Source organism: Lampetra planeri, chromosome 36 (genome assembly GCF_965212315.1).
Source record: "Lampetra planeri chromosome 36, kcLamPlan1.2.h2, whole genome shotgun sequence".
In the NCBI taxonomy this organism is placed as follows: domain Eukaryota; kingdom Metazoa; phylum Chordata; class Hyperoartia; order Petromyzontiformes; family Petromyzontidae; genus Lampetra; species Lampetra planeri.
The window spans coordinates 1,929,495-1,956,771 of record NC_136142.1 but is presented as its reverse complement, the minus strand read 5'-3'; the positions used below and the strand labels follow the sequence as shown (position 1 = coordinate 1,956,771).

Sequence of the window (27,277 nt, the reverse complement as noted above, 5' to 3'; positions counted from 1 at the left end):
ATGCAAACATATGCACAGAGATATAACATAACTGGAATCCCAGCATGCTTTGCGAGTCGAGATGACATCAGCATTCCTGCATTTTACAGCATGCTGGAATTATTGCAAGGGATGATATAGATGCAGGATATATAAATGTAAAATTGCGTACGTATTGAAAGAGATATCTTCATGAGCAAAACATTTCTGGTATCCCAGCATACTTTTGCAAGTCGACATGACATCTGCATTCCTACACTTACTCTGCTACGTGCTGGGTTAATGGCACGTATCAGGAAACCTCACGAGGTGCCCTTTAAGCAGCGTGGGGGATTAGGGGCTTGCTTCTGAAGTGGCACTTTTATCGTTGGCAGCGCTGCCGCGGTGCAAAGGTGAACGCGATGGACTCGCAATGCACGAGGCCTCTCGTTCGATTCCCACCACGTATTGCGAACAAAACAAAAAAAGACATAACGTACTTTAATACAGGGGTTCAATCACAATCTACATTTCCGACGACGACGACAACAACAACATCTCTTGGGAGTGTATTGTGAATGGACAGAAGTTCAAAGCAACGCTGCAGGTTTCTTAAATTCCCCTCCTTCCCGTCCCCTCGGTCCACCCAGAAGCATCAAAGGGTGCAATACAGTTCGCATATCGGCAGGTCGAATGTGGTGGGGCAAAGTGTGGGTACTTCCGTCTGGACTGCGTGGAAGAGTAGGCCAAACATGCCCTTGAAAGTGGAGGCCCTTCTACCAGCAGTGGCATGAACAAGCAATTGCAGAGCTGCACCTTTACCTTTCAATGATGATAACATTCCGTTTTATATCGCGTGGCCAAAGATGACATGCAGCAATATTACTCATTCATGAGTATAAATGTGTTAAATGATACACGTCTCTGTTAATCTATCCATGCAATTTGTACTGACCCCCCTCCATTAGTTGGGAGCACAATGTTCCATGTAAATATGTAATTTATGTTTCAATTAACTTTCTCTATTTTTTAATCGCTTTACACTACGTCCACCCGGAGTTCTCTCGATCTCCTCGGATCACAGGAGCTAAGCAGGCGTTGAGCCTGGGCAGCGCTCGGATGGGCGACCACTGTGCACAGCACAGGTGTTATAGGCTGTTGCTTCGGGGCTACTCTTGTCACCAAAAGTTCGTGCGGCGATATCCGATGGTTCTACTGTACTGTGCTCCAACATCTATGCTCCCTCCCCCTGCCTTCACCAAGCCGCACGAACCACAGCGGTACAGAATGATCAAATAACCCCCTCCCCCTCCCCCGTCACGGCATGTACGGCATAAGATTGACAAACACGCGCATTTTATATCTCAGAAAATCCGCACACTTTGACCGCTGGCACACTCGCGATGGCCGGCTTGAACGTCTGCATGCACTGCCGTGCGTAGTGCGTGAGATCCCATTGATAGCCAGGCAGGCTCACGTGACCCGTGAACGGTGTGTTGTTACAGAAGCTATTGAGGAAAGAGATTCCGAGCCGCTGCTGTGGCTCTTGGAGGATGTGCTCGAGTGGCCCGTTGCCACCGTCGATTGGAATTCCACCTACGGTAGGAGTGCGTGCCCGCGCTGGTCTCGGGCAGGCGTCGGCCACCTGCGCCTCTGGTGCCGCCTGCAGCTCTCCCCAAGGCAGAGGTCGCAAACGGGTTTTGATTCATATTCTTAGGTTTTTTCGGTAAAGTCACGTAGGTAAAACATTTAAATTAATAAAAGTAAAATAAAAATGAAATAAAAATCACGACGTTTCGGAGGCAACACAAGCTTCCGTCTTCAGGTGGAACCGTCTCGCTTGATACAGCTATCGTGCTGTGACGGTTCCACCTGAAGACGGAAGCTTGTGTTGCCTCCGAAACGTCGTGATTTTGATTTTATTTTACTTTTATTATTTTTTTTTTTTTACCTAAGTGACTTTACCGAAAAAACCTAAAAATATGAATCCTTGCAGTCACGAAGGCTTCAAATCTAGAATTAAGGGTTTGATTCCTTACCCGTACCCGTACCCGGCCGCACCAGGGTCGCAAACGGGTACCCGTACCCGGCCGTACCCGTACCCTACCCGTACCCGGCCGGGTACGGGTAGGGTACGGGTATCGGGTACCTGATTGCGACCTCTGGGATGAAGCCATGTTGCAGGCGCGGGTGGGTTGAATTGTGAGAAGAGACAAGACGTTGGGAAATGAGTGACAAACGGTGACTCACCAGTGACTCACGGCCTACCCGTACCCGTACCCGGCCGCACCAGGGTCGCAAACGGGTACCCGTACCCATACCCAGCCGGGTACGGGCAGCCGGGTATCGGGTAGGGTACGGGTATCGGGTACCCGGTTGCGACCTCTGCCCCAAGGGCCGCCGTCACGCATTCACCGCGAGCACTGCGCCTCTTGAATGTACGGGGCGCCGCGGTGGCTATGAGATGTTAACTAGCTCGCCTGGTGTACAGGAGGTCGTGGGTTCGACCGTGACCCTGACACACCTTTCGAAAACATGCGTTTAAGTATTCAGCTGCTATAAATGTCCACGTGATAGGCCACTTCGTTGAGCTATCTTTGGTGGCCAGGGTCGCTTCTGAAAAAACAATCTATGCAGCTCAGTGGGCCTTACCCGATTATAATAAAATACATTATTTGCATTGAGTTTTTGTAACAGATTTCGGAAGAAAAAAAAGCTCGTCTTGTTATTTTGGCTGCCGAACCCTGGACTAGAAGCTCTTGTGGATTCCATCACGGTATCCCCGGCGTGCACAAGAACACCATCCTCACCGCAGCACCCACAGCTCAATCACCGCAGCCTCGTCTCCCGATACCCAGAGCCAAGATCTCTCCCTCTGTTGAGCAGAGATTTGGCAAACCCCTTCTAAAAATTAAATCCTTCTCTCGTTTTTTTTTGCGGAAATAATCCTCAATTTACACCTCCTGTCAATCCCCGGGACTACTATACACTACGAATTTAGTTTACACCTCCTGCCAATCCCCGGGTAAATTAACCATCCATTTTTGATGAAGAAATGTCTCCGTCCAAGGTGGCAAGGTGGCTCAGGGGACAGAGCGATGAGATCCTGGATTCGGATTCCGGTTCTCAAGCGTAGCACGGTGACGCCAGCCCCAGTCACCGATAACTGCGCCAACAAAATAAGACTGTGAACGGGAGCGAATGACAGAAATGATTCTGCTACTGATTAGCGTGCGTTTAACGGTAAGTAATCTGAAACCGCAGGCGAGTAAATGTAATTTGTTGTTTACAGCCTTCCGCTGTGATATTTTAGTCGTACCGCATGTTGGGCACCACGGTGGCGAGATGTGAACTACCTCGCCTGGTATGGAGGAGGTCGTTGGTTCGATCTCGACTCTGACACCTTCTGTATATTTGGAGTTTGCATATCCTCTACGTGGTCAAGTGGATTTTTCCCCACGCCCTCTGGGTTTTCCCTCCACATTTAGAAACATGCGTTTAGCGTTATTTGGCTGCCATACATTTCTACGTGATAAGCCACTTCGTTGACCTAGCATGTGTGGCCACGTCGCTTATCAAAAAAGTGATTCAGTATAGGTCACTGAGCCTTACCTGGTAAAATAATAAAATATATATTTTTTAAATATATATTATATTATAGATATTTTTTATAAATTAATATATTTTTTTATATATTTTTTGACGTTATGTCTGACATTTCGCTCTGCGTGCTGCGGGCAGCTTCTTCAGGCGCTGCTGGGAGGAGATGATTTTTGTTTCTTTCGTGAATCGTCCCGTGATGATTTGTGCTGCAGGCGGCCAGTGGAGGCTCGAGAAGGTTCTTGCTTTCATGACGTCACGTTACGGCAATCGGGTGATCCTCGACGTCGGCGTCGCGAGCGACGTGAATGACTCCAAGTCCTCCGCTATCTACGTGCGTGTGACCGCCCCCCCCCCCCCCCCCCCCCAGCTTACGCCAGCTACGCGTCCACCCGGTCAATCGTAGAATCTCTCGTGAGCACAGTGGGGGGGAGGGAAACCATAATACCAAGCTAAGGACTTTCAAATACCTTTGGCAGAGGTATTTGATAGTGTTCTGAGTGTTTGCTCACCATGTGTACTTCATCCCAATGATAACTTAGTTCGTCCGTCCGTTCGTTTCTCAATCCGCTTGTCCTGGCGAGGGTCGTGGCGGCAGCGTGTTGAGTAGTGGCAGTCCAGACGTCCCTTTCCCTGGCGACAGACTTCAGCACTACTACACTATACACTACTACACTACTATACACTACTATACACTACTATACACTACTACACTATACACTACTATACAATACTATACACTACTACACTATACACTACTACACTATACACTACTATACACTACTGTACACTACTACACTATACACTACTACACTATACACTATACATTACTACACTATAGACTACACTACTATACACTACACTATACACTACTACACTATAGACTACACTACTATACACTACACTACTATATTCTACACTACTATACTATACACTACTACATTTTACACTACTATACGCTACTGCACTATACACTACTATACACTACACTACTATACACTATACACCACACTACTATACATTACACTACTACACTATACACTACTATACACTACACTACTACACTTTACACTAATATACACTATACACTACACTACTACACACAGACTCTAGCTCTTCCTGGGGAATTCCCAGGCATTCCCAGGCCAGCCGAGTGACGTCGTCCCACCGCCAGCAGCGTGTCCTGGGCCCGCTCTGGGGTCTTCGCCCAGTGGTAACGTGTTGGCATGAATAGCCGCTTACTAACCACATTTAGCCCCGACAGTCTTAACAGGTTACACAGGGAGATGATTGTTTTGTTGCTTACCATTCGTATGACCTTGTCGTTGTTATTGTAACGACAGATCGACCAGCCCTCGCTGGGCCTCCCTACCCGTGACTTTTACTTTGACAAAGGCTACTACAGTCAGGTGAGGTGGCGACGGTGGCATCACATTGTGAAAACAACACGTTGCTGCTCCTTGCCGCTAAACTCATGAAGCTCAAAAATATAAAAATATTGACGATGAATGGGGCTCTGGTATGCTGCAGTGGTGTCATGGTGAGCACGCCGGGCTTGTGATCTGGAGGCCACCGGTTCGATTTCACCTCCCGGCACGACATTTCAAACAATGTCGAAGGTTGATTAGATCCTCCACTGTCTACGCCCACTCGATAGTAGAGATGGGCACCGCCACAGTCGGCCGTTCAGGCATGTAACGCATGGTGGGGCAAAGATTGGCGTACTCCCACCTCTTCATTGACGCCTGAACTGCGTGGAAGAGTAGGCCAAATACCATATAGAGCGGCTCCTCATAGCTCCCAGTATTAGAGGCCGTTGTACCAAGAAGACAATGGCAAAGAACGCAACAACAACAGATCAACAATGAAGGCCAATATGACAATACAGCCAGCACTCACTTTGGCTCCTTGAAGATGTGTTCTATTTTAACACGATGCCCTCTCCACCACTGTCTTCCCTTATCGCTCCTGTATATATACACACACACGTGCAGGTACGTGACACGTATCTCAAGGCTATGATTGCTGTGGCGACGATAATCAGAGCGGACAAGAATATCACGGACGATATTGACTTCGTTCAAGAGCAAATGGAAGGCGCCTTTCGGCTGGAGATGGAAATAGCGGAGGTAATGCGAGCGAGTGGCATTGACTGCCATCCGTGCGCGTTCCCCCGGCGCGCGTCACGGATCTCGCTGTGTCGCGCATCAAGCGAAATGGGTGACATGGGAAATTTGCGTTCGTTTTCCCCCAAATAAAGATTTTCCGCTTGAGTAAATTACGCGACGAAAAAAACAATCTAAGCGTTTGGCATGCGTCTCACCTTAGGGTCACGTTTGTATTTTCAGTGGTTCTCGTAGGGTAGTGTGTGTGTGTATGTTTGTTGTGGTGGTAAGCGCTCTGCGCTATGAGCACGACTACCCGAGTACAATTCCCAGTTACGGCCAACACCGGTGACGATTATCTGAACTGGTCATGGGGCCCTCCCCTACGTTGATTTTATAATCAAGTAATTTTCAGGCTGCATCTCTATCTCAAGAATTACACCTCTCTCTATAGTTTCTACTCGCAGAAAACTTTTCTTTTTTGCTGTTCATTTTGCAACTTTTAATTACCTAGTTTTCCGTGGGACTAAAACTAAAAATCTAAAACTATTTATATTTTACTAGGTAAGGCCGATTGAGTTACATAGCTCTTTTCCAGAAGCGACCTGGCCACAAATGATAGCCCAACGAAGTGGCTTATCACATGGACATTTATAGCAACGAAGTGGAGCCGGAATATATTCGACCTGACAACAGCATGTTTCCGATTGTCGCACGCTCAGTTACTACTGTCACCGCAAGACCCTTTGCAGTGACAGATGTGCGGACTAATGCGTGACCCGCCAAAGGCATTTGAAAGTTTTGCCCGGAGTGAGGAATAGCTTCTCCACGCCTTCGGTACATTGAACTTCTTTCGCAAAGTACGTAGCCAACTTATCGGAGCTGGAGAGGAGGGCTGGGGTCTACCACCACGTGGTTGTGCCGTGAACGTCGACTGTGACACGTGCGATTCTCAGGCCATAACTCCAGCAGAGAACAGAACGGACGTCACGAAACTTTTCAACAGGATGACCTTAATGCAGCTGCAGCAAGAGTTTCCTCTTAATGTGAGTACTTTATGATTATTATTATTTTCAATTCAAATGGTCCATATGTATAGTAGAACTCCTGTTTACAACGGTAACTGGTTAGACAAAACCGGCCGTTAAGTGATTTGGTCGTTAAGCAAGAATTGGAAATACACGTTAAAGGCTTAATTCGCTCCGATAGTATCGAAAGTTACACTTCTTCACCCAAAAATAAAAATGTATAATATTTAAACAATGGATATTAATACACAAAGATACTAACAACATTGTAAACACATACTATTCAAATAAACATGGTTAATCAATACATTAATTCATATTGATTGGACCAACAACAGCCGATCGTTAACAGGGGAATGGTGGGTAAGCGAACACATTTGGCTCGTTGGTGTCCCCGTCGTTAAGTGATTAGTCGTTAACAGGGGTGGTCGTTAAGAGAGGTTCACTCGACGTTTGTCGATGATTATATTTTGCCGCTTAAAGCACGTCGGAGATGCAGTTGAATTTAGAACGAAGGTTCACGTTTTATTTTTTAAAACCAAAAACTCAGAGACCAGGGTGAGTCTATTTGGCGACAAGTGGCCTCGATTCCACAATTCTGTAATTGTGTTCGTACAGACTTTTTTTAAAAAAATTAAGACCAGCTCAGAACCCACACTGCTGTCTTGGCTTGAACCTCTGCTGAAGGAGTTGACCATTTGTAAAAATATCACAACAAAAATAACAAAATCTTGCATTAATGTCACGAGCACAGACGTTTTTTTTTTAAAGCCGAGGTGATCCCCTGACCGCAGCTGTCCCTATTAATAGGGAAAACGAATGAACCGGGTCTGTGCAGAGAGTTAATGGAACAATGTTTTGTTTTTATCTTTGCTTGTATTTAGGGTTTCAACTGGACATTCTTCATTAACGAGGTTTTGAAAACGGTTGACATTGAAGTGGAGGCGAGTGAGGAAATTTTGGTGTCGGCTCCTGAATATTTGGAGCAGTTGTCTGACATCCTGACCAGTCATCCACCCAGGTGTGTGTTTATATACACATGAACAACAACAATAACAACCGCCATTCACCGATAAGTGGCGGTGACGTCACCACGGCGCTTGTGCCAGGCTATCAGCACTTTAAGGCCACATTTACGCATTAAAAAAACAAAGACAAAGATCCCCCATGTAGCCCACATAGGCTGTTGGGACAAGTGCTGTTAACACCACGCCCCAGTGGCCTCTGTCTCCACAGTGCTGACATCTACACACCACAGCTAGTCCACCTAGGGGAGACCCAGGACTCGGGGATCGTGTTGCAGTCCAAGTAACCATTGCTCCACACACACCGGGTGTTTTGTTGCTACTTGAGCCTGCAGGTTGACCACGTGGCAAGTGCCCTTGCCTTTGGATGCAGGCCTCTCAGCCATCAATCAAACCTCAGTTCCCCAACAGGGATCACTGCAAAAGAGGTTCATCATCGTCTGGCCATTCGCAGAAACTCGGCAGAGCCAACGACTTCTACGAGAACAGTCCACGTCCTACTGGCATTTTGGGATAATTTGGGGAATTACCAACAATTACTGCTTGTTTTACAGAACGTTCCGAACGCTCGCCGGCTTCTTTAGTTCCCTTGTGGTGAGAAAAGGATGCCCTGTCAGCTTAAAGATGCAAAGAGCCTCGGACACGCGCCTGATGTGCTACGCAGATTACAGCGCTTTGTGTGCTTGCCATATTAACCCTTTACCGTTCCAAGACGTTTGCAGGTTTGCGGGGTTGCGGGTGTCCCGTTCACCTCTGAATCTCGGAACGCGCAAGCGGCCCGGCGTTAATTGTATTTAGAGAGGCGTAACGTCGCTGTTTTTAAAGACATTGCAAAGGACGCAGAGAACTGTCGTGACACGACCGCACTCTACGATAGCTGGCACCAAACTGTGCCACACGCCCTCCCGCATGGCTTTGTGAGAGCCACGGTACCGATTTAGTTATTTTATTTGCGTTTACTTCTGGTTTAGCTTTCACGACGTACGCATACGTACACATACATACGTGTACGTCATCGGGATGGAATCAGAAGAAAAACTCGTGATGTACACGTACGTACGTTATTGGATTGAGAAAGGGTTAAGTGCTACTAAGCATGTACACAGGCATGCGTCGGTAAAGAGGGTTGGTGATTATATTGGCGGATCCTAATTAGAGCTAGGTTATCCGACTATTTGAAGTAATTGATTGCTTTACCAACCATCGGTTCAATTACTCGACTAATCGGATAACACCTCCGTTCCCACGTGTGCCGCTGAACGGGAGGTGATGGGCGGGGCATCATTCGCAACATCACGCTTGGGCGTGGCTTTGTTGGGGAGGGTTTCCCGCCTTCGGAAGGTAGAATGTGGGGGTGGCCTCTGTTTTTAAAGGGGTCTGAGTCATCGACTAGAAAAAAAAGTAGCCGATTACAACTTCGAGTGGATCGAGCAGTAGCTAACGCTCACCGCGCTACACACATGCAAAAGCTGGGTGCCGAATATCTGAACCGGTCCTGGGCCTCCCCTAGGTCGACTCAGCCTCAAATGAGTACCTTGTGCGGTGTGTAAACAGCGGCACGAGGAGGTGATGGCCACAGGATCTCTTAGTCCGCCGTTTCGGCCTTCGTAGTTGCTCCCCGAACAGCACTTGGCCTACCGCAGTCGCCCTCAACCTTGTTGGGCTACTGAACCCCCCCCCCCCCTTGTTGAATTTTGATTCAACCTGAACCAACATGGCTCTGAGATCATCAATGTATGACTAATGCACGTCAACATTTTAACCGATTGTCCATTTTGTGAGGTATCCTAACGAGCGTGTAACTGCATGCACGTCGTAATTTGTTCACGCGTGCTGGTTACTCAAGGAAACCACATTGTGTACGATCAATGAGTTTAGAAAGGTATTTTATACCGTTTGAGGTTACCGTATTAGTTAACATTTGATCGTAGTCATTTTACATTGGCAGTTTCATACATGATTATTCACCAACAACTCATGTGTAATATGATTTCACACATTTATAAATCATCTCGCGTACCTCCCTGGGACATTGCTGCATACCGACCAGGGTTCTGCGTACCCCCGGCTGAGAAGCGCTGCCCTACCAGTCTGAGAAAGGCTACAGGGGTAGACTTTGTCTTTGTATTTCTTTCACGACCCACTTGTCACACCTTGCAAAAAGGCACGTCTAATCTCTCCGTTTTAGGTTACGTTTAGCGTAATTGTGTTTAACCTATTTCCAGTACCGTGGGGAACTCATTCCCCTGTTCCAAGTCTGCGCGTGGAAAATTCTATCCAGTTGTGGCAAATTGTGTTGAGTTGAAATAATCCCTCTCAATATGCGACAATTTCAAGATGCAAATTCTCATTGTGTCATTTAAGAGCATGTGCACAAGTAATCTGCAGCAGACTTGACCTCACTATTTAGCATGCCCTTCGAAAATTACACAAGAGATTGAGTTACAGACACTATGATTCCACTTTTGTGTTGAGCATCTTTGCACTGATTTTCTATTTTCTTGCAATTCTTTATTCATTACGTTTGCCATGTTGATGACAAAGGTAGCTTCCAAATTAGATTATTCTGGCCTCTTGATTTCTCACCCAGTTAATGAAATAAACTTGAACCCTTCAGAATTCTTGGGATACAAACTCTCTTAGGTTGAGAGGTTAAACAACTAATTCCTGATATATTAAGATCTTGAAAAATAAAATCGGATTTTGAAATAAATTTGTCATATTTGGATAAAGCACCCTTTAAAAACTCCAGGTGGTGCAAATGTGCAAAGGTCATTTTCTCTTAGGTGGGGTGAGAATTTGTGGTTTAATTTGGATTAGTTTGAATTGGGCACCACGGTGGCAAGACGCCTGGTATACTACAGTAGGTCTTGGTTTCGAGCCCGACCCTGACGCCTGCTGCTGTATATTTGGAGTTGCATATTCTCCCCGTGGTTGTGTGGATTTTTCTCCGGGTCCTCCAGTTGTTCCCTCCACGTTTAGAATCAACAACACGCCTTCAGAGTATTTGGCTGCATTATATATTTCCACACGATAAGTCACTTCGCTTAGCTATCATTTGTGATCGCCAGGTCGCTTCTGAGCAAAAGAGCTGTATCACCCAGTGGGCCTTACCAGGTAAATACAGAAAGAGGTCGTATAATTAGTTTATTGTATGCGTATTTGCGCAACGTTCGTGGCATGCGCGCGTGTGTTGGCGTGCGCGCACTCTCATTGTGTTCGTGAACAGTGACGTGCACAACTACGTGGTGTGGATGCTCATTACGGAGGTGATCGGAAGCCTCAGTCACAAATACCAGGAGGCCATCGCCGAGACCCAAAAGGTACCGTGACTCTGGGAGCCGTGGTTATTGATATATATATTTGTAAATATCTATGAGACATTTATGCTATTATCCAAAATGATGAAAAATAAGAATAGGCTTTAGACTTTTTGGCAACACAACAGGTGTTAAGATGTTCACACCAAATAGATACATTGCAAGGCAGCAAGTCTGCATTAACCACGCGTGCATAAGGCAAAACATCCAAACAAACATGCTCTAATAAGAGCTTTCCTCTTGGATTTTTTCCTCACTTGATAGAGTAAATTTAGCTGTGACGGTCCCACGTGATGACAGAGACTTATGTTGCCTCCGAAACGTGATTTATTATTTTATTTCTATTATAATTTTTTATCATTTTTAATTTTACCTACGTGACGTTACCTAAAAAACCTATGTATGAGTATGAATCCTTGCAGTCACGAAAGGTTCAAATCTAGAATGCTCTAATAGTATATGCATTTCTTTGAAACTGATTGGCCGACACCATTGATGTGTTTTTTGTTTCTATTGCCGTTACGAATAATGAATCGCTCATTTCGGCTCACATAAGGGGCAAGTGATATCAAAACCGCTCCCACTCCTTCGTTTCTACTTCACCAACTCCGCACTGACCAGTGAAGTCGAGTCAAACAACACCTACAGGGAAGGCATTCATCCGCCGTGGAATGGCAAGGTGGTTGTGCATAACACTGCATATATACGAGGCTGATTCACTGCTTAACCCTTCCCCGTTCCGAGACATCTGCAAGTTGCAGGGTGGGTGTCCCGTTCACCTCTGAATATTGGAACGTGCCAGCGGCTCGGCGTTAATGTTATATAGAGGAGCGTAGCGCCGTTATTTTTAAAGACATCACACTCAGCGCAAAGAACTGTAGCGACACGACCGCGCTCAACGATAGCTGCCGCCAAACTATGCCACACACTCTTCCCGCATGGCCTTGTGGGTCCCTCGGTATCGATTGAGTCATTTTATTTTAGTTTTCCTTCTGGTTTCATTTCGATGACCGACACGCACGTCATCGGAACGGGATAAAGTTAAAAGAAGTGTGCTCTCGTGCGGTTGCGTGCGGTTGCGCGAAGCACATTAAATGCGACGTGCGTGGGGGTGGGGGGTGAAGATGCTGTACGGAGTCTTGCTGGCCAGGGCTCGCTGGCGTCACTGTGTCGACTACGTGAACACGGCCCTCCCGAGCGCCGTGGGGGCGCTGTACGTGCTCGACGCCTTCCCAAGACACGGCAAGACGAAGGTACGGAGCGTGTCAGGGGTGGGGGGGGCGTTGGAGGGGGGTTCGCCAGCCTTTTTTGCACGGCGCATCAAAGCCGCGCGTATTTCTCAAAGACAGCCGAGGTTTGTCGAAAACCGCGCCATGCACTGGAATGAACGTCGACGCGAAACCGGGTACCAGTCTTGATTTAAAGCTTTCGTGACTGCAGGGATTCATCTTCTTGGTTCTTTCGGTAAAGTCACCTAGAAGGGAAATAATTGAATAATAAAAATAAAACATAATAAAATAATTCTCACGACGTTACGGCAGATGGCTGCTTGCATTGTGGCCGAAACGTCGTGGGAATTATTTTATTACGTTTTATTTTTATTATTTTATTATTTCCCTTCTACGTGACTTTACCGAAAGAACCAAGAAGACGGGTACCAGTCGTTGGCACGGATCAATTCGCGCCACCTGGACGCAGGTGGCGATCACCGAACTGTGCCTCGGCTCAAACGTGGACAGGTGGCACACACCCCTACGCGCATGGCGCAGTGCCACATCGTCGCCCACTCGGCAGGATCTCGTTCGTTCCGCCTGTTTTATAAAAAGTGTAAGAAGATGAAGGTGCAGCTCCACGCGGCTGCTCGTGCCACTGCTGGCTGAGTGGCCTCCACGAGAGAAGTGCTCCTCGCGCCTGAGAGATTGGTCGAAATTCCACATTCGTATGCCGGGGCTAGGGGAGGAGGGGGGAGGAGGGGGCAGTCTAGCCATCGAGCAACTGCTGCAGAGGTCTCACGAAAGGGTACTCATTTTTTATTAACCCCAAGCCAGGATTTTGAAATTGCAACCTTCCAACTGTGAGTTGTGCGTAAACTACCGAGTCATATAAACACGACAGTCAAAGATAAAGGTGGTGCCCTGCAATTACTCGCTCTCGCGACACTGCTGGCAGAAGACGCTCGACTAGACGGAGCTCTCGGGAGCTCCTGTGGCGGGATGGTTTGACGTCACCTACACTTTGACCCACCAAACGCACACGCACCGATCCACTGACTGTGACGCACGCCTTTATTGCTGCTGGGCCGACGGAGGCAGAGTGGGGGTGGGGAATTAATCAAACTGCGCCTTCGTTTCAACTGCCCTCGCCTGGCGGTGGAATCGAACCGGTCGCCTCTGGATTGCAAGTCCATTGGGCTTTGCCATTACGCCGCTGTGGTGGTGGACGCAGCATCGTTATTTCATTATTACCATTGTTATTGTTATTATTGTTGCATCATTATCAACTGCATTTACAATGGAGCCCATGCCTTGAGGCGCACACATCTCTCTCCCGCTCACAGGGACGGTCCCAGCGCAGCAGCGGAAAGGAATCGTGATCCGTGATTGACGTGCAAGGGGGGATCTGGACAGCGACGATAACATGTTGACTTGGAGTGCGAATTTAGGCGCAACACTGGGGTTAACCCACGACCCTCGATGTCCACAAGGGGAAGGCAGGGCTATGGCTTCATGCAACATAGGCGTGTGAATATTAAGCAATACCCTCGTGTGTATTTTGCAAGTGTAATCTCACACACTGCGCTGCGGTGAGCTGTTCGACGTTTGCTATAGAAACGTAAAATGTGCGAAAGAGGTTCAACATACATACGTCCCATGAACAACAGCTTGGTTTAATCATTATTACTGTCATTATTTTTGTACCAAATGTGTGGGCAAAATATCATTCTCAATCCACAAATTCATAAAAGCCCCCTTCGTCATGTCAGTAATGGTGTTTGTTTAACCATACCTCACCACGCTGGTCAGAGCGGTTTGGTGAAGAGTTGGGTGGGCAGGCAGACAGGACGGGTTCCGACGGGTTAATTTGCCACTGATGTTTGCCGTGGGTGAGGCATCGATTCCTGGGTCGCGGGGATTCTGGCGCAACTTCCTGACCCATTCACCACCAACTCGATAGCATTGCCCAGCAGCCTTTGAAATATTTGATTCAATTTCATCTGCAGACAATTACTTAAGAACTCATGTCGAACCTTTTGTGAATCCACTGCTGGATGAGGGCCTCCCCAGGCAGTGCGGCCCATGGGAGTTGCTCGACCGTTCTTCACCACGCTGCTCGGTGTGGGTTGGTGAAGGCAGAGAGCATGAATGCTGCGGAGCATAGAAGTAGAGTCCAACATTGGGTTGTGTGTGTCCTCCGCTGCTGCTGCTGCTGCGTAACATAGCCCCCCCCACAGCCAATAGCAACCTGCTCCACATGGTGGCCACTATATCCAGGGTTCCACCCAGCTTAGTCGCTCCCTGGGTGTGAAGAGATCTGGCTCGGGAAGGATCGGTTGTTTCCTAGGCGATGTAGAATGCGTGAAATGCTCCACGGCGCACGTCGTCACGTTGTCACGTGCGTTGCGGCCGGTGTGTGCCGGCAGCCAGAGGTTAACGTCAACGTCTAAACAGAGTGAAGCGGTGCTGGAGGCTGCCCAAGGGCCAGTGTGGTTGTCAGTCGTCCTATCGCGCGCGCTGCGCGTCGCAGCGCCGAAGTGTGCCACGTTTCCTTCGCCGATTGCGGCTGGAGCCGAGCGGCGTGCGAGCTCTTTGCCTCCGTGAGTAAATGTAACGCAGCGCGAGGCAGGGCGCTTAAGTGACGGTCATATTTTATTTTGCCTGGCGACCACAAGATTAATGGTCGCCATGGTTTAATCTACCGTGGGGTACATTACCGTCTCTGCACTTGCCTCAATGAAGCCCGTATACGTGTGTGGGTGCGTGCGCGTGGTTGCGTGCGTGCGTGCGTGTGCACATTCGGGAGAGCGGTGGTGTCGTGGATATTGCACTGCACGCAGAACCCGGACGCTCGAGTTCGATCCGCGCTCACGACCAATAACAGTGAATATTTGAACCGATTATCGGCCTCCCCTTGGTCGACTCAGCCTTACATGAGTGCCCGGTGCTGTGTGTATAAAAGTTCACCACCGAGGAGAGGAGGCGGCTGGGCATGGTGTTGTTCGCCACTGACGCCATCGTGATCCGTGCTGGCCTTCATTGGCGCACGCTAACAGCGCGTGCCGCACTAGTCTGTTAAATGCTATAACGGGAGATCCCTCCGTCTCTCTTTGTTTTTGCTTTTGTTCGTACATGCGTACATGTGTGGGCGTGTGTGTGACTCCAGAGCGAGTGGCGTAGTGGTCGTCGTAATGCGCTGTCAACTCGAGTTTGATTCCTGAGCCCTGGGCCAACAGCAGTGATAATATCCCCTAGGATCACACGCATATCCTGCAGGTGGTTTGTAAACATCAATACTCGGGATGAAGGGCAGTTGGGGGTGGTGCTGGTCCATAGATTTATAAGCAAAAATGAATATATAAAAAATGCATGACCAATTGGACTAGTATCTGTCTATATTGCAGGGCTTTATTGGACATGTGAAAATTGTTCGTGATAAATAGCATACAAAGAAACAAACAATACAAATGTACGTGCAATGTCGCATTCAATAACCAATTAGCCATACATCTATTATTTGTGCTGTACATTCTTTCTCATGCAAAACGTATGTATATATATATATATTACTTTTACAAACCTGGCTATACCCGAGCAGTAGCGTTACTTCTATCTTGTGGCAGCCCCCTTCCAGCAGGCAGGATAAATAATTCGATCTGCGCGTGGGCTTTAGTGTCGAGTGCAATTTTTGCGCGAAGTTATATTTATTTTGCGAGTCACAAACGGGGCAGCGCAAGGTCGGTGTGGATTTGTCCCCAGGTGGAGATGATGATCGAGAGGCTGCGGGAAGCCTTCATTCGCACGCTCGACGAGATGACGTGGATGGACGATCGGACACGAGCGAGGGCGCGCGAAAAGGTGCTCTCGTGCGCAGCAATCCAACAGCACCACCCCCGCCCGTCATGCATAGGGCTTCCTCAAACGGACACATCCCTGGTGGAATTATTCAAATTTGGCAAATGTTGCAGTCGCGGGCCACAATGGCAATTAATTTAAACTGAACAACATTTTTTTTTCCAGGCAAGGCCCACTGAGCTATGTAGCTCTTTTCGATTTAAAGCTTTCGTGACTGCAGGGATTCATCTTCTTGGTTCTTTCGGTAAAGTCACGTAGAAGGGAAATAATAAAATAATAAAAATAAAACATAATAAAATAATATAATAATATTATAATATATATTATATATAATAATATTATTTTATAATAAAAAATAAAACATAATAAAATAATATAATAATATTATAATATATATTATATATAATAATATTATTTTATAATAAAACATAATAAAATAATATAATAATATTATAATATATATTATATATAATAATATTATTTTATTATGTTTTATTTGTATTACTTTATTATTTCCCTTCTACGTGACTTTACCGAAAGAACCAAAAAGATATGTAGCTCTTAATTCAGAATCGACCTGGCCACAAATGACAGCTCAACCAAGTAGCTTGTTATCACGTGGACATTCATGGCAGCAGCCAAATACTCTCAACGCGTCTGTCTAAATGTGGAGGGAAAAACCGGAGGACCCTTACACAAATCCACGTGACCACGCGGAGAGAGACACGCAAACTCCAATTATCCAGCAGTTGTCAGGGTCGGGATCAAACCCACGCCCTCCTGTATAGCAGGCGAGGTAGTTAACATTGTTATAGGCGGTGAGACTCTGAGTTAATTGAAGCAGCCACAGCAGGTTACTGTATCCATCGGGTTTTCTTTAGTCAATAATGTAAAACAACAATGTAAAGTCATCCTAAAAACAGCTTGACATATAGCGGAAAGCTAACCAGCCGTGCCCAAGGCAGCAGCTTGCCCGATCCCCAAATACACTTAACGATCACTGGCTCCAGCCCCCTTATATGGGTGGAAACCTCTCCCCAAATAAATGATTCCATCATTAAATGCAGCTGCTCACCAAATGCCCCGCTACTTGGGGAGACGCCGCACCGCCTGAGCTCAATCATCCCGGTTTGGGGACCAGGAGCACGTGAACGTTCATACGCGGAGGCTGGGACAAGGGCAATAACGTCACGTGCTGTGTGTTGAACTTCTTTTCGCACCGTACGTAGCCAACCGTGCTAATTGGAGGTGCGGAGGAAGGAGAAGAACCTGAACACAAAAAAGTTGTTCTCTAGAAAGGAGTTTGAATCGAGATGATTTAAAAGTGCATTGCTCCAGTGGCTTCCTCATATCGGAAGGACGAGGTGCTGAGGTTGGACAACAGGAGGTTAAGGGGTAGGATAACTAACGTACTGAAAGGAAAGAAAGGGGCAGGGGGGAGGGAGGAGGGAGTGAACCTGGGGGGGTCAGGGGACGTCACGAGATCTTTAACGTCCACACCGTGAAACAGACGCCGTGGTCGTATTTTACGGTTAATACCCAACGAGGTAAACACCAGGGCGGCCTGCCGGGTGGGAACCGCGAACCTCTGCAACTTGCCAACGGCCCATTGTCCAACTGTCCCCTTTACCCAGCGGGGAGCCGCCGTGCTATTGTCTGACCCTGTCTGCAGCGTTTCATTCTCTGTGTACATTCATCTTCCCTGCAAACTTTGGCGGATCACAATGTCCCGGGCAGGTGCATTGTTGTGAGGCTTTATTTCACAAATTGTGCCGCGAGATTTCCATTGCACGCAAGTAATTGACTCTCTGGAGGATGTATTTTCTTGTACACATCTGTTTTTTCCATCTGTTTTTTTTCCTTCTTATTGTGTAGCAGTACTTGCGACTCCCTGCTAAAATGAGCAATTGAGCAGCACTTATTTTCTACAGCTGTCTGATGTATATCCAGGTTTGTACTGAGTGTTCGTCGGCGCGATGTCCGACGTTTTGCTCCGCGTGCTTCAGTTCTTGCTCTGTTCCTGAAGAAGCTCCCAGGACATTGATCGAAATGTCGGACACCGTGCCAATTTACCAACAGCGCAACCTGAAAGAAAAACACCTCCAAGAGCTAAACAGCACAAATGTGAAGAGCTACGCTTGTGGTGTTACTGATTTATATTGTCGGCATGAGGCAATTATGGACATTTGAAATCCCATGGGTGGGAGTTTAAAATACCTATGGCAGGCAACCACATATTAACACACACACATGCCTCAGTCACTTCTGTCACTGCAAGAGGCCTCCTGCAGTGACGGAAGTGGATGAGCATTCCACATTCATGACACAGTTTGCCATCTTTTACCCAGCACCTCCAATAAACAAAGTTGGCTACGTTCATGCAAAATAAGTTCAATATAGTTTAACACGTAGGCTTTCGCGACCACTATCATCCATAATAGAGGGTGTTTATGGGTTCGATCGCGTAAATATATAAACGTGTTGTTAAAACCCCTCCACCACCCGACACAGCCAACTAGTAAGGGTTGTCACGTAAACAGAACGTGCCAATTCGTCACTAGTGTGTAGTGTAGTGTAGAGTGTAGTGTATAGTAGTGTCGTGTATAGTAGTGTATAGTGTAGTGTATAGTGGTGTAGTGTATAGTGTAGTATACTAGTACAGCACACCGGTTGTGTGTTGGAGAGCCAAGCCACAACATTTACAATCTGAGTACCGTAACATTTCGCCAGTAATTTCAACTATCTTCATCAGGCGACAGCCTGATTTGTGGAGAAGTCCACCTGTTTCGTTCCTTACATAGATCATACTACGTCAATATACATACTATGTTGAAATGATTCCCCTCTAATACCTGGTTAGTGCGGCTAAGATGCTTGACAGTGATGGGTGTACATATATAAATATGTATAATTTGCAGGCCATTTCAAAAGCGGGAGGCCTCGTGACTGCAGGCAGTGCGAATCAAATTCACAAGCCATCTCCAACCCGCGGGTCGAAAAGTTCCCCACAAAACGGTACTCAATGTATTGACCCCTGCTCCTGATGGATGATGGGTCTAAATCGAGCACTGACCGCGATTTGAACTTGCGACCTTCCAATTGTGAATCAAGCACTCAACCGAAACCCTACCTGGTCAGCTGGTACCATGAGATACCGGCAGAGGGATGGATATAGATTGCAATAGATTCCTCTGCCTCGCGTTGCCACTAGAAATTGATCTCTGCTAGCCCGGCACAATCCCATCGCAAAACCCTCACACTGAGGGGCGAGATGTGCTCCCTATTGGCACCTTCCAGAGATGCATTGCCAATTATCTACATGGGCCCTGACTTGGTGGCCATGGTCAATGGAGAGCTGCTATTAGGCCGGATGAGTGTAGCCGACATGGATCGGAAACGTGGACATTGAAAAAAAGGAAACTGAACAAAGGCTTACGTGTGCAAAGAAGCACGGAGCTGTGCCATCCTTGGAGTCGGAAAAGAAAACACGTGGCTAACATGGCAGGCGTCGTGACGGGGTACTGCAAGATCTTACCATGTCTGTCCAGTCCTCGCCAAGCTGCATTGGCTTCCTAGTTGCCGAACGAATGCGTTATAAGGTCGCACATGCGTTACACACAAAGTGGTTGCCAAAATGAACCACAATACCTTGCTGATCTCGTCAAGAGCATAAACCATCGCGCAAACTCCGGTCATCCTGGCAGCGGCTTTTGACGAGCCATCGAACAAAGACAGTTACCCCATCACGCGCTTTCAGATGCGCTTCTGCGGCCGTCCGCAATGCTCTTCAGATGTTAGGAAGCGACTGGAGCTATGCACTTTTAAATCTAGATTGAAAACTAATTACTTTAGAACTGCGTTTTGTTTTTAGTTTTTGTTGTCCTCCCCCCCCCCTGCCGCACCTCCGATTAGCACGGTTGGCTACGTACGGTGCGAAAGAAGTTCAACATACGCACATGCATACAGATCGGATGACAAAGGGACGTTATATTTGACTGTCAAGACGAGTTTGTGTGCTCGGGGACAGACTCATTGTTCGGAGGGGGTGGTGGCCGATGGTTGATACTGACGAGGGAATTGCACCCTAGAGCAGTCCTTCTCAACCGGGGGTACGTGGACCCCTGGGGGTACGTAAGGTGATTTTTATAAACGTGTGAAATTATATCGTGCATGAGAGTCATTGGTGAATACTCGTCTACGAACCAGCCTGCATAAAATATCTAGGATGACATTTTTATCTATTTGGAAACCTAAAACGGAATAACATACTTTTCTAAACACAATGCGGTTTCCAAGAGTAACCAGTGAGCATGAACACATTTGCTTGCAGTTACTAGCTCGTTCGGATACCTCGCCAAATGGACAATTGGTTAAAATATTGATGTTCGTTATTCATACATTTATTATCTCAGAAAGATGTTGGGTCAGGCAAGGCGCGGGTCTCCTCGGTTGAGACAAAATTCAACAGGGAGGCTCGAGTAGCCAAACAAGGTTGAGAGCGATTGCCCTAGAGCACGGAGACGGAGGGATGAGGTGGAGTCCGTGCCCAAAGGCCAGATGCATTCTTGAGTCATGAGACGCGTGATGGAGGGCAACGACTTGGTGATGCTTTCATCCAGCAGTGAATAGGCTATGGCTGATGCCCATGGTCAAAGTGTAGCCAATAGGCCGTTGTTGTTGTTGTTTTTTCACCCTGACTTTCGTTCACAGGCGTTGGCCATCACCACTCAGATGGGGTACGCGGATTACATTGTGGACGAAAACAACCCCAGGCTTGACGAAGAGTACGCAGACGTAAGTAACTATCACCCCCGTTGTGCGCTCGACTCAATAACGTTACCAGTTAAGAGCCCACGCGTCTCTTTAGCAAGAGAGACATTGGGTCATTTGTGAAAATCTTTTATTTTTAACAAGCATAGGCCTGCGTGTCTGTCTTTGCCTTGGTAAATATGGGTGCGCAGTGGGGAGCACTGGTGGTGCATCCACAAGTCATTCCATTCGACTGGCCCTCAACACCTGGGTCTGCCCTGTGACCTCCCGTACCCAGCGAGCCTTCGGCACTTCACGCCGGCCCCGTGTGTCGAGCATAGCAGACGTCACTGCCACTTAGTGGCCAACGATCGCTACTGTTAATATTAATTTTGAACGTGAAAGCGGACACGCATTTGTACGGTCGATATCACGTTCAATGTACGCACGTACGAGTGCATCGCTTTTGTCGCTCCACTGCTGGATGAGTGGCCTCCGCCATGCCGTACGGGCCGCGCGCACGCGTTATTCCGTTTCGCTGACCGGTGCCGAGAGCACAGGTGCTGCAGCATGGAAGTAGAGTACAACCACCATTGGAACCTCATTTGCCAGTAGAAAAATATGATAATTGTTTTTTTACCCTTTTATATGGCAACAAAACTGACACCTTTTTTTACGAGGAGTCATGTTTGCATAGACTACAATACCTGCAGTCATAATGCAAACAAAAAACATAACTTTGATAATGTGCACTGTCCTTGAAGTTGATTGGTCCACACCCGAGACAGCTTTTCTTAGAGCCTAGTCTCACATGGTGTTGGACCAGATGACGCCAAAAGGCACACAACGTGTGGACCAATCAACTTCAAGGACAGTGCATACATTATCAGAGTTATGTTTTTTGTTTGCATTATGACTGCGGGTATTGTGGTCTATGCAAACATGACTCCTCGTAAAAAAAGGTGTCAGTTTTGTTTCCAGATAATAATAGAGTACAACCGTTGATTTGTGTTGTTGCGCCCACCCCCTGTTGCTAGCCATGTGTAGTGGTGGCGTGACCCAGGGCTACCTTCGTAACCTATATGGCCATGTGTTTTATTTATGTGCTTTTTAAGTTGAACTACGATGAAGACGTGTATTTTGAAAACACCCTTCAAGATTTAGAATTCGCAGTGAAAAACGAATTAAAAAGGCTCCGACGAACAACCAGCAAGCAAGAGTAAGGTTTGAATGCGGTGATTGATGGAGGCTAATTGCAGATTCATCTTGGCTTGGTAAATCATTTATGAATGATAATTAGCGTAACACTTTTTTTTCAAAGTCTGTGATGAATACATTTTCATGGCTATGGACACGTAACAGGGATCCAACATTGTTTGCGTTTTGCGTGGCAATATTTAATCTTCACTGTTGTTTAATGTCATGATCACCAATATGAGCACATTGTTTATTCACTGCTGATTGAAGGCCTCTGCATGCCCGCGCTCATCTCTCGTCCATCAGCCACCATTCCTTCCATAAATGTGCCCAGCCCAAGCCTACATATTCCACATTGATTAAGACTACATCGGTTAATCACAATAAATACCTGCGTTGTGTCCCCCCCCCATCCACGCGCAATATATTTGGTCTTTGACGCATTAAATGTTAGCATGGTTGGCTTCGCACGGCGCGAAAGAAGCTCAACATACGTAAATACAAAATGTATATTGATGATTGTTGTATGAATTGCAAAAGGACAAATGACCCTCTAAACATGTATTATCATCTTTCTTTTTTAAGATCACGATGATGAGTTTATGACCTCCATCATCGTCATCATCATGATGGTTTTATGGTTTAGAAAATCGCTTTGATCGTTATTGTATGAAATATTGTGTTGTCCGTTTTCACAGGAATTGCGTTCATATGATCGTATGCATGTTTCTTATTTTAGGTGGGACACTGGCGCTGCAACAATAAATGCCTTCTACGACCCGAGCAAAAACCAGATCGGTAATGCATTTTCAGAGCAAATGATCGTGCAAATCCATTATTTACCAGAAGCGCACTTAGTAGGCATAGAAGCAAAATTCCTATTCGCTGCACGCACCAATTAATGTTGGCTACAAGCCGTGTGATTGATGCAAGCGGCATCCAGGAGTGCATCTCATTTAATTAATCGCATTGCTCATTAGTGACGCAAATCTAGAGCGTATGTGGTTTCACTGGCAAAACAACCACCTCGGCTGGAGTTGGTCGAATGTGCACAAATTATATTGCTGGGTCAACTTGACACTGTCCTTCTTAATGTGCAATGTGAGTGTGACCCAGGAAATTATTACAGACCTGCTCACAGTCATTAAGCGGGGGCGGTGGGGGTGGTGGGGTGGACAGGGGTGGGGGGATTCATCATCAAGTGTTTATTTTTCCAGGGAAAATGTGAAAATGTTTAATGTCTCGTTTTAATAGAAAATGATACAAGCGAGGTCAAACACATTTATGAAAGGGCTGTCGAATGTAGTTAAGAGAGCCCATACTGGGGACGTGTTTTGTACATTGTGTCCCACGATTAGTAATGGCCACGTGGAACTTCACGTGATTCGTGACGTCCATATGTTTCGGAAAAAAAAACATTCTAAGCCTTTCATTGAAAATCTATAACCGCCACGCATATATACATATTTCACCAAATAAAATGCAAACAGTGCTACCTTTTACAACCATTGTACAATGAGATTCTCTTCCAAAGATGTGTGACCAGCGTGACAGCATGATCCACTGCCAGCATCGCTGTCAGCAGTGACGTGAGCAAGCAGTCGCAGGACTGCGCCTTAATCGTCATTTTATTTTTTGTAACAACGAAAGAGAATCGCGGCATGCGTGCATTGTTAGCGCAACATAGTACAGGTGGAGGCTGCAGTGCTATCCTGGCTAGGTTTCTACCCGTAAATGTAATTGTTGCTTCCTGCTGAATGCGTTTCAATTCACTCCCCACCAACCCAGTGTTCCCGGCGGGGATCCTGCAACCGCCCTTCTTCGGCCTGGGCCAGGCCATGTCCTTGAACTTTGGAGGCATCGGCATGGTCATCGGGCACGAGATAACCCACGGCTTCGACAACTTCGGTAAGACTTCACGGTGCAAACGTAAAAAAGCGGGTCTGTGACGCCGTCTTCCTGAGCCTTTTTTACCGATGCAAGCTGATGCACTGCTTCTGCTGCGAGTCCGAACAGAGATGTGTTCACCACGTGACGTGACACGATGTGTTCACCACGTGACGTGACACAATGTGTTCACCTCGTCACGTGACACAATGTATTCACCACGTGACGTGACACAATGTGTTCACCACGTGACATGACACAATGTGTTCACCACGTGACGTGACACAATGTGTTCACCACGTGACGTGACACAATGCGTTCACCACGTGACGTGACACAATGTGTTCACCTCGTGACGTGACACAATGTGTTCACCTCGTGACGTGACACAATGTATTCACCACGTGACGTGACACATTGTGTTCATCTCGTGACACAACTGGAATTTCGTGAGGGAGAAAAAAGACAAAACACAAAAACTCAAGAAGACAAAATCAGAGCTCTAATTCTTTAAAGTTGTTATCGTCGACTCGTTTGTGGTTGAACACTCGGGCCTCTTAATAAAATGGCAGTAACCACAAAATCCTGCCTCCCGAAGGCAGGAAACCCCCGACAAGCCATGCCCAGCGTGGCGTGACCGATGAAGTCACTGAGCCCTGCCCATCACCTCATCTCCAAATGGGTTCGGAGATTTTTGCGAATATAATTTTTTGTTGCAGGGTAATCGATTACTCAAACAATCGGATAGTTCAGCTTTAATCCGTTGTCAGGCACAATTCGATACGTTTATCGTGAGCATGAGAACTTATTGCAATCGATGGTCCGGATAGATTTCACCTTCACCTGTTGCGTAACTTTGACTTCTTTTCTGACGGCGCGCGGTTTCTGCGATGCCTTCGCACAGGCCGTAAGTTCGACAAGGAGGGCAATCTCGTAGACTGGTGGACCGCCGAGTCTGATGAGGGCTTTGACTCGAGATCCAGGTGTCTGGTCAGTCAGTACAGCAGCTACACGTGGGACCTGGCTTCTGGACAAAATGTAAGTGACGCGCCCGCCACCTGGAGCTCGCGGTTCCACGCTCACGTCCTCCAGCTCACCGTGTCGTCGGTTTGTTGATATTTCATTTGCTGAGCACAGACCCCGAGGCTCACAGTGCCAACTGGTCGGCAACAAACAGCACGAATGAACGTGCAGTAGATATACTTTTCTTGATTCGAGCGAGGTTATATTATCTTGGGGGAAATGAGAGACGATGATGGGAGGGAATTTCTCATGCGGGTGGTGCGGGGAAAAAGGAGTATATGGACCTTCAGTGTGGCGAGTGGGTGAGTGAGCGAGCGAGTGTGTGAGTGAATGATTGGGTGGGTGTGTGAGTGAATGATTGGGTGGGTGAGTGAGTGAATGGGTGGGTGATTGCGTGAATGATTGGTTGGTGTGAGTGAGTGAATGATTGGGTGGGTGAGTGAATGAATTTGGATGGTGAGTGAATGATTTGGATGGGTGAGTGAGTGAATGGTTGGGTGGGTGAGTGAATGGTTTGGTGGGTGAGTGAGTGAATGGTTGAGTGGGTGAGTGAGTGAATGATTGGATGGGTGAGTTATTGATTGGATGGGTGAGTGAGTGAATGGTTTGGTGGGTGAGTGAGTGAATGGTTGAGTGGGTGAGTGAGTGAATGATTTGGTGGGTGAGTGAGTTAATGATTGGGTGGGTGAGTGAGGTGAGTGTGTTGTAGTGACCTTCAGTGTGGTGGCGGTTGAGCACAGTATGGATGAGACGAAACAATCAGCCTGGCAGACCAACTCCTCAAGACGGGTGGAATGGAATCAACAAGCGACTATAAAGACTATGCCTTGTGGTTGCAGCAGTGTCTGCCAGGTAGGTGTATTTTAAAAAGCAAGCACTACGCGTGTAACATATATGGTGCTTTTAAATGGGTGGGTGGGGGAAGAGGTGAGTTCAGCAGGTAAACACCACTGGCTTTTTGAATTATAATCACCGTTTCACTAGCGTGCGTCAGGCGCAGTAACATGAACCGCAGTGCCTTTTTTCCTTTCACCGCTTTGGAAGCTTCGCGCATTCAACAAGGGGCAGTGTTTCACTCACACGGTGTCTCAACGCGGTGGGTAATCACGTGCTGCAAATCGGCTCTGAGTGGCCGGAGCACCAACGGGAGCACAGAACTCCCACACGGCCGCTGTTTTTTAAAAGCTTTCCCGACGGTTGATCTCGCAAAAAGGAACGTTGCACCACGCGGACACGCGTGACGCGGCTCAGCGGTGGCGGCGATCGGCCGCTCGTTGCAGAGGTTCGCTTGTGCGAAACTAACGGCCGCCCTGGTTGACCCTGTTACGTGTAATATGTAATAATAATAACAACAACGCTACGTGCCGTCAGCTTCACTGTGGACGTCAAAGATCGCCCCCCCCCCCCCCCGTGACATCATTTGCAAGAGTAGGCCATTGCGTGTCGGCGTCAAAATCTAAATTTTCCAAAATGAAAAAAATTGCACCGCAAATTTACTCACCCGTGACTGTGGATGGCAATCATCGCGCCCTGCTGGCAGACTTTATGCCCCAGGTCACGCTTGCAAATGAGGCCCTTCCTAGTCTCTTGAACTCTCCCACCTGGTTAAGCAAAGTATACATCTCAATTTCAAACGCTTACGAAGGCTAGAACTCTTCCAGATCGATGGTCCGCACACGGAGCCAAAAAAAGGCCGCATCCTGTTGGGAGGATTGTGAAAGATTGCACGGGATGCTTTGGAGTTTAATTCGGCATCTGAGTGTGCGTTTCACACATCGTCCTTTTTTCATTAATCGGGTCTCTGAGCTCTACGAATGTGTGTGTGCGTCATCGAGCTTGAAGTGCAGTGGGGGAAATGAGGCTATGTTGAACTGATGTGAATTTAACAGGCTATATATATATGACTGTGCTTGCCTTCAGTTCGGAGTGAATGTGGCACCACTCTTTATTGGCAGTCTTGATGAACGTGAAACGCTTGAAAATGCATGAGGTCAGCATGAAGGTCGTTGAAAGTTAAAATCTGAGGCAAAGTTTGCAATTTAGTGTTTTTATATTGAAAGACGTTAGTCGTGGGATTTGTAATTTTTTTGGCGGAGGTTATTTTGGGATTGAGAGTGAGCAGAATAAAAAGAAACATCCACACTATTTATGTACGTGATAGAAAAAAAATCATACATTTTCCCATCTGTGAGTCAGTCTGTTAATCACAGCGCTTGAGTTATTTTAACAGGGTTGATTAAAGTCGTTCTCCTCGTAAGGAACCAAGGAGCTGCGATCTTTGATGATGAGCAACGTATGATATATGACCTTTGACCT

The 27,277-nt window shown here is 47.1% G+C and overlaps 1 protein-coding gene across 1 annotated transcript in view; it reads left to right on the top strand.

Moving 5' to 3' along the window:
• The window catches only part of LOC144730617 (neprilysin-like), a 51,673-nt gene that overhangs the window by 11,784 nt on the left and 12,612 nt on the right, over positions 1 to 27,277 (top strand). The window contains exons 5-18 of the mRNA XM_078611265.1: positions 1,464 to 1,559; positions 3,774 to 3,892; positions 4,902 to 4,967; positions 5,553 to 5,687; positions 6,620 to 6,709; positions 7,576 to 7,712; positions 10,946 to 11,039; positions 12,161 to 12,289; positions 16,010 to 16,108; positions 20,816 to 20,899; positions 21,970 to 22,073; positions 22,791 to 22,849; positions 23,840 to 23,959; positions 24,843 to 24,976. Of these exons, the coding sequence (XP_078467391.1) occupies positions 1,464 to 1,559; positions 3,774 to 3,892; positions 4,902 to 4,967; positions 5,553 to 5,687; positions 6,620 to 6,709; positions 7,576 to 7,712; positions 10,946 to 11,039; positions 12,161 to 12,289; positions 16,010 to 16,108; positions 20,816 to 20,899; positions 21,970 to 22,073; positions 22,791 to 22,849; positions 23,840 to 23,959; positions 24,843 to 24,976 (1,466 nt within the window). The remainder of the gene's footprint in view (positions 1 to 1,463; positions 1,560 to 3,773; positions 3,893 to 4,901; positions 4,968 to 5,552; positions 5,688 to 6,619; positions 6,710 to 7,575; positions 7,713 to 10,945; positions 11,040 to 12,160; positions 12,290 to 16,009; positions 16,109 to 20,815; positions 20,900 to 21,969; positions 22,074 to 22,790; positions 22,850 to 23,839; positions 23,960 to 24,842; positions 24,977 to 27,277) is intronic.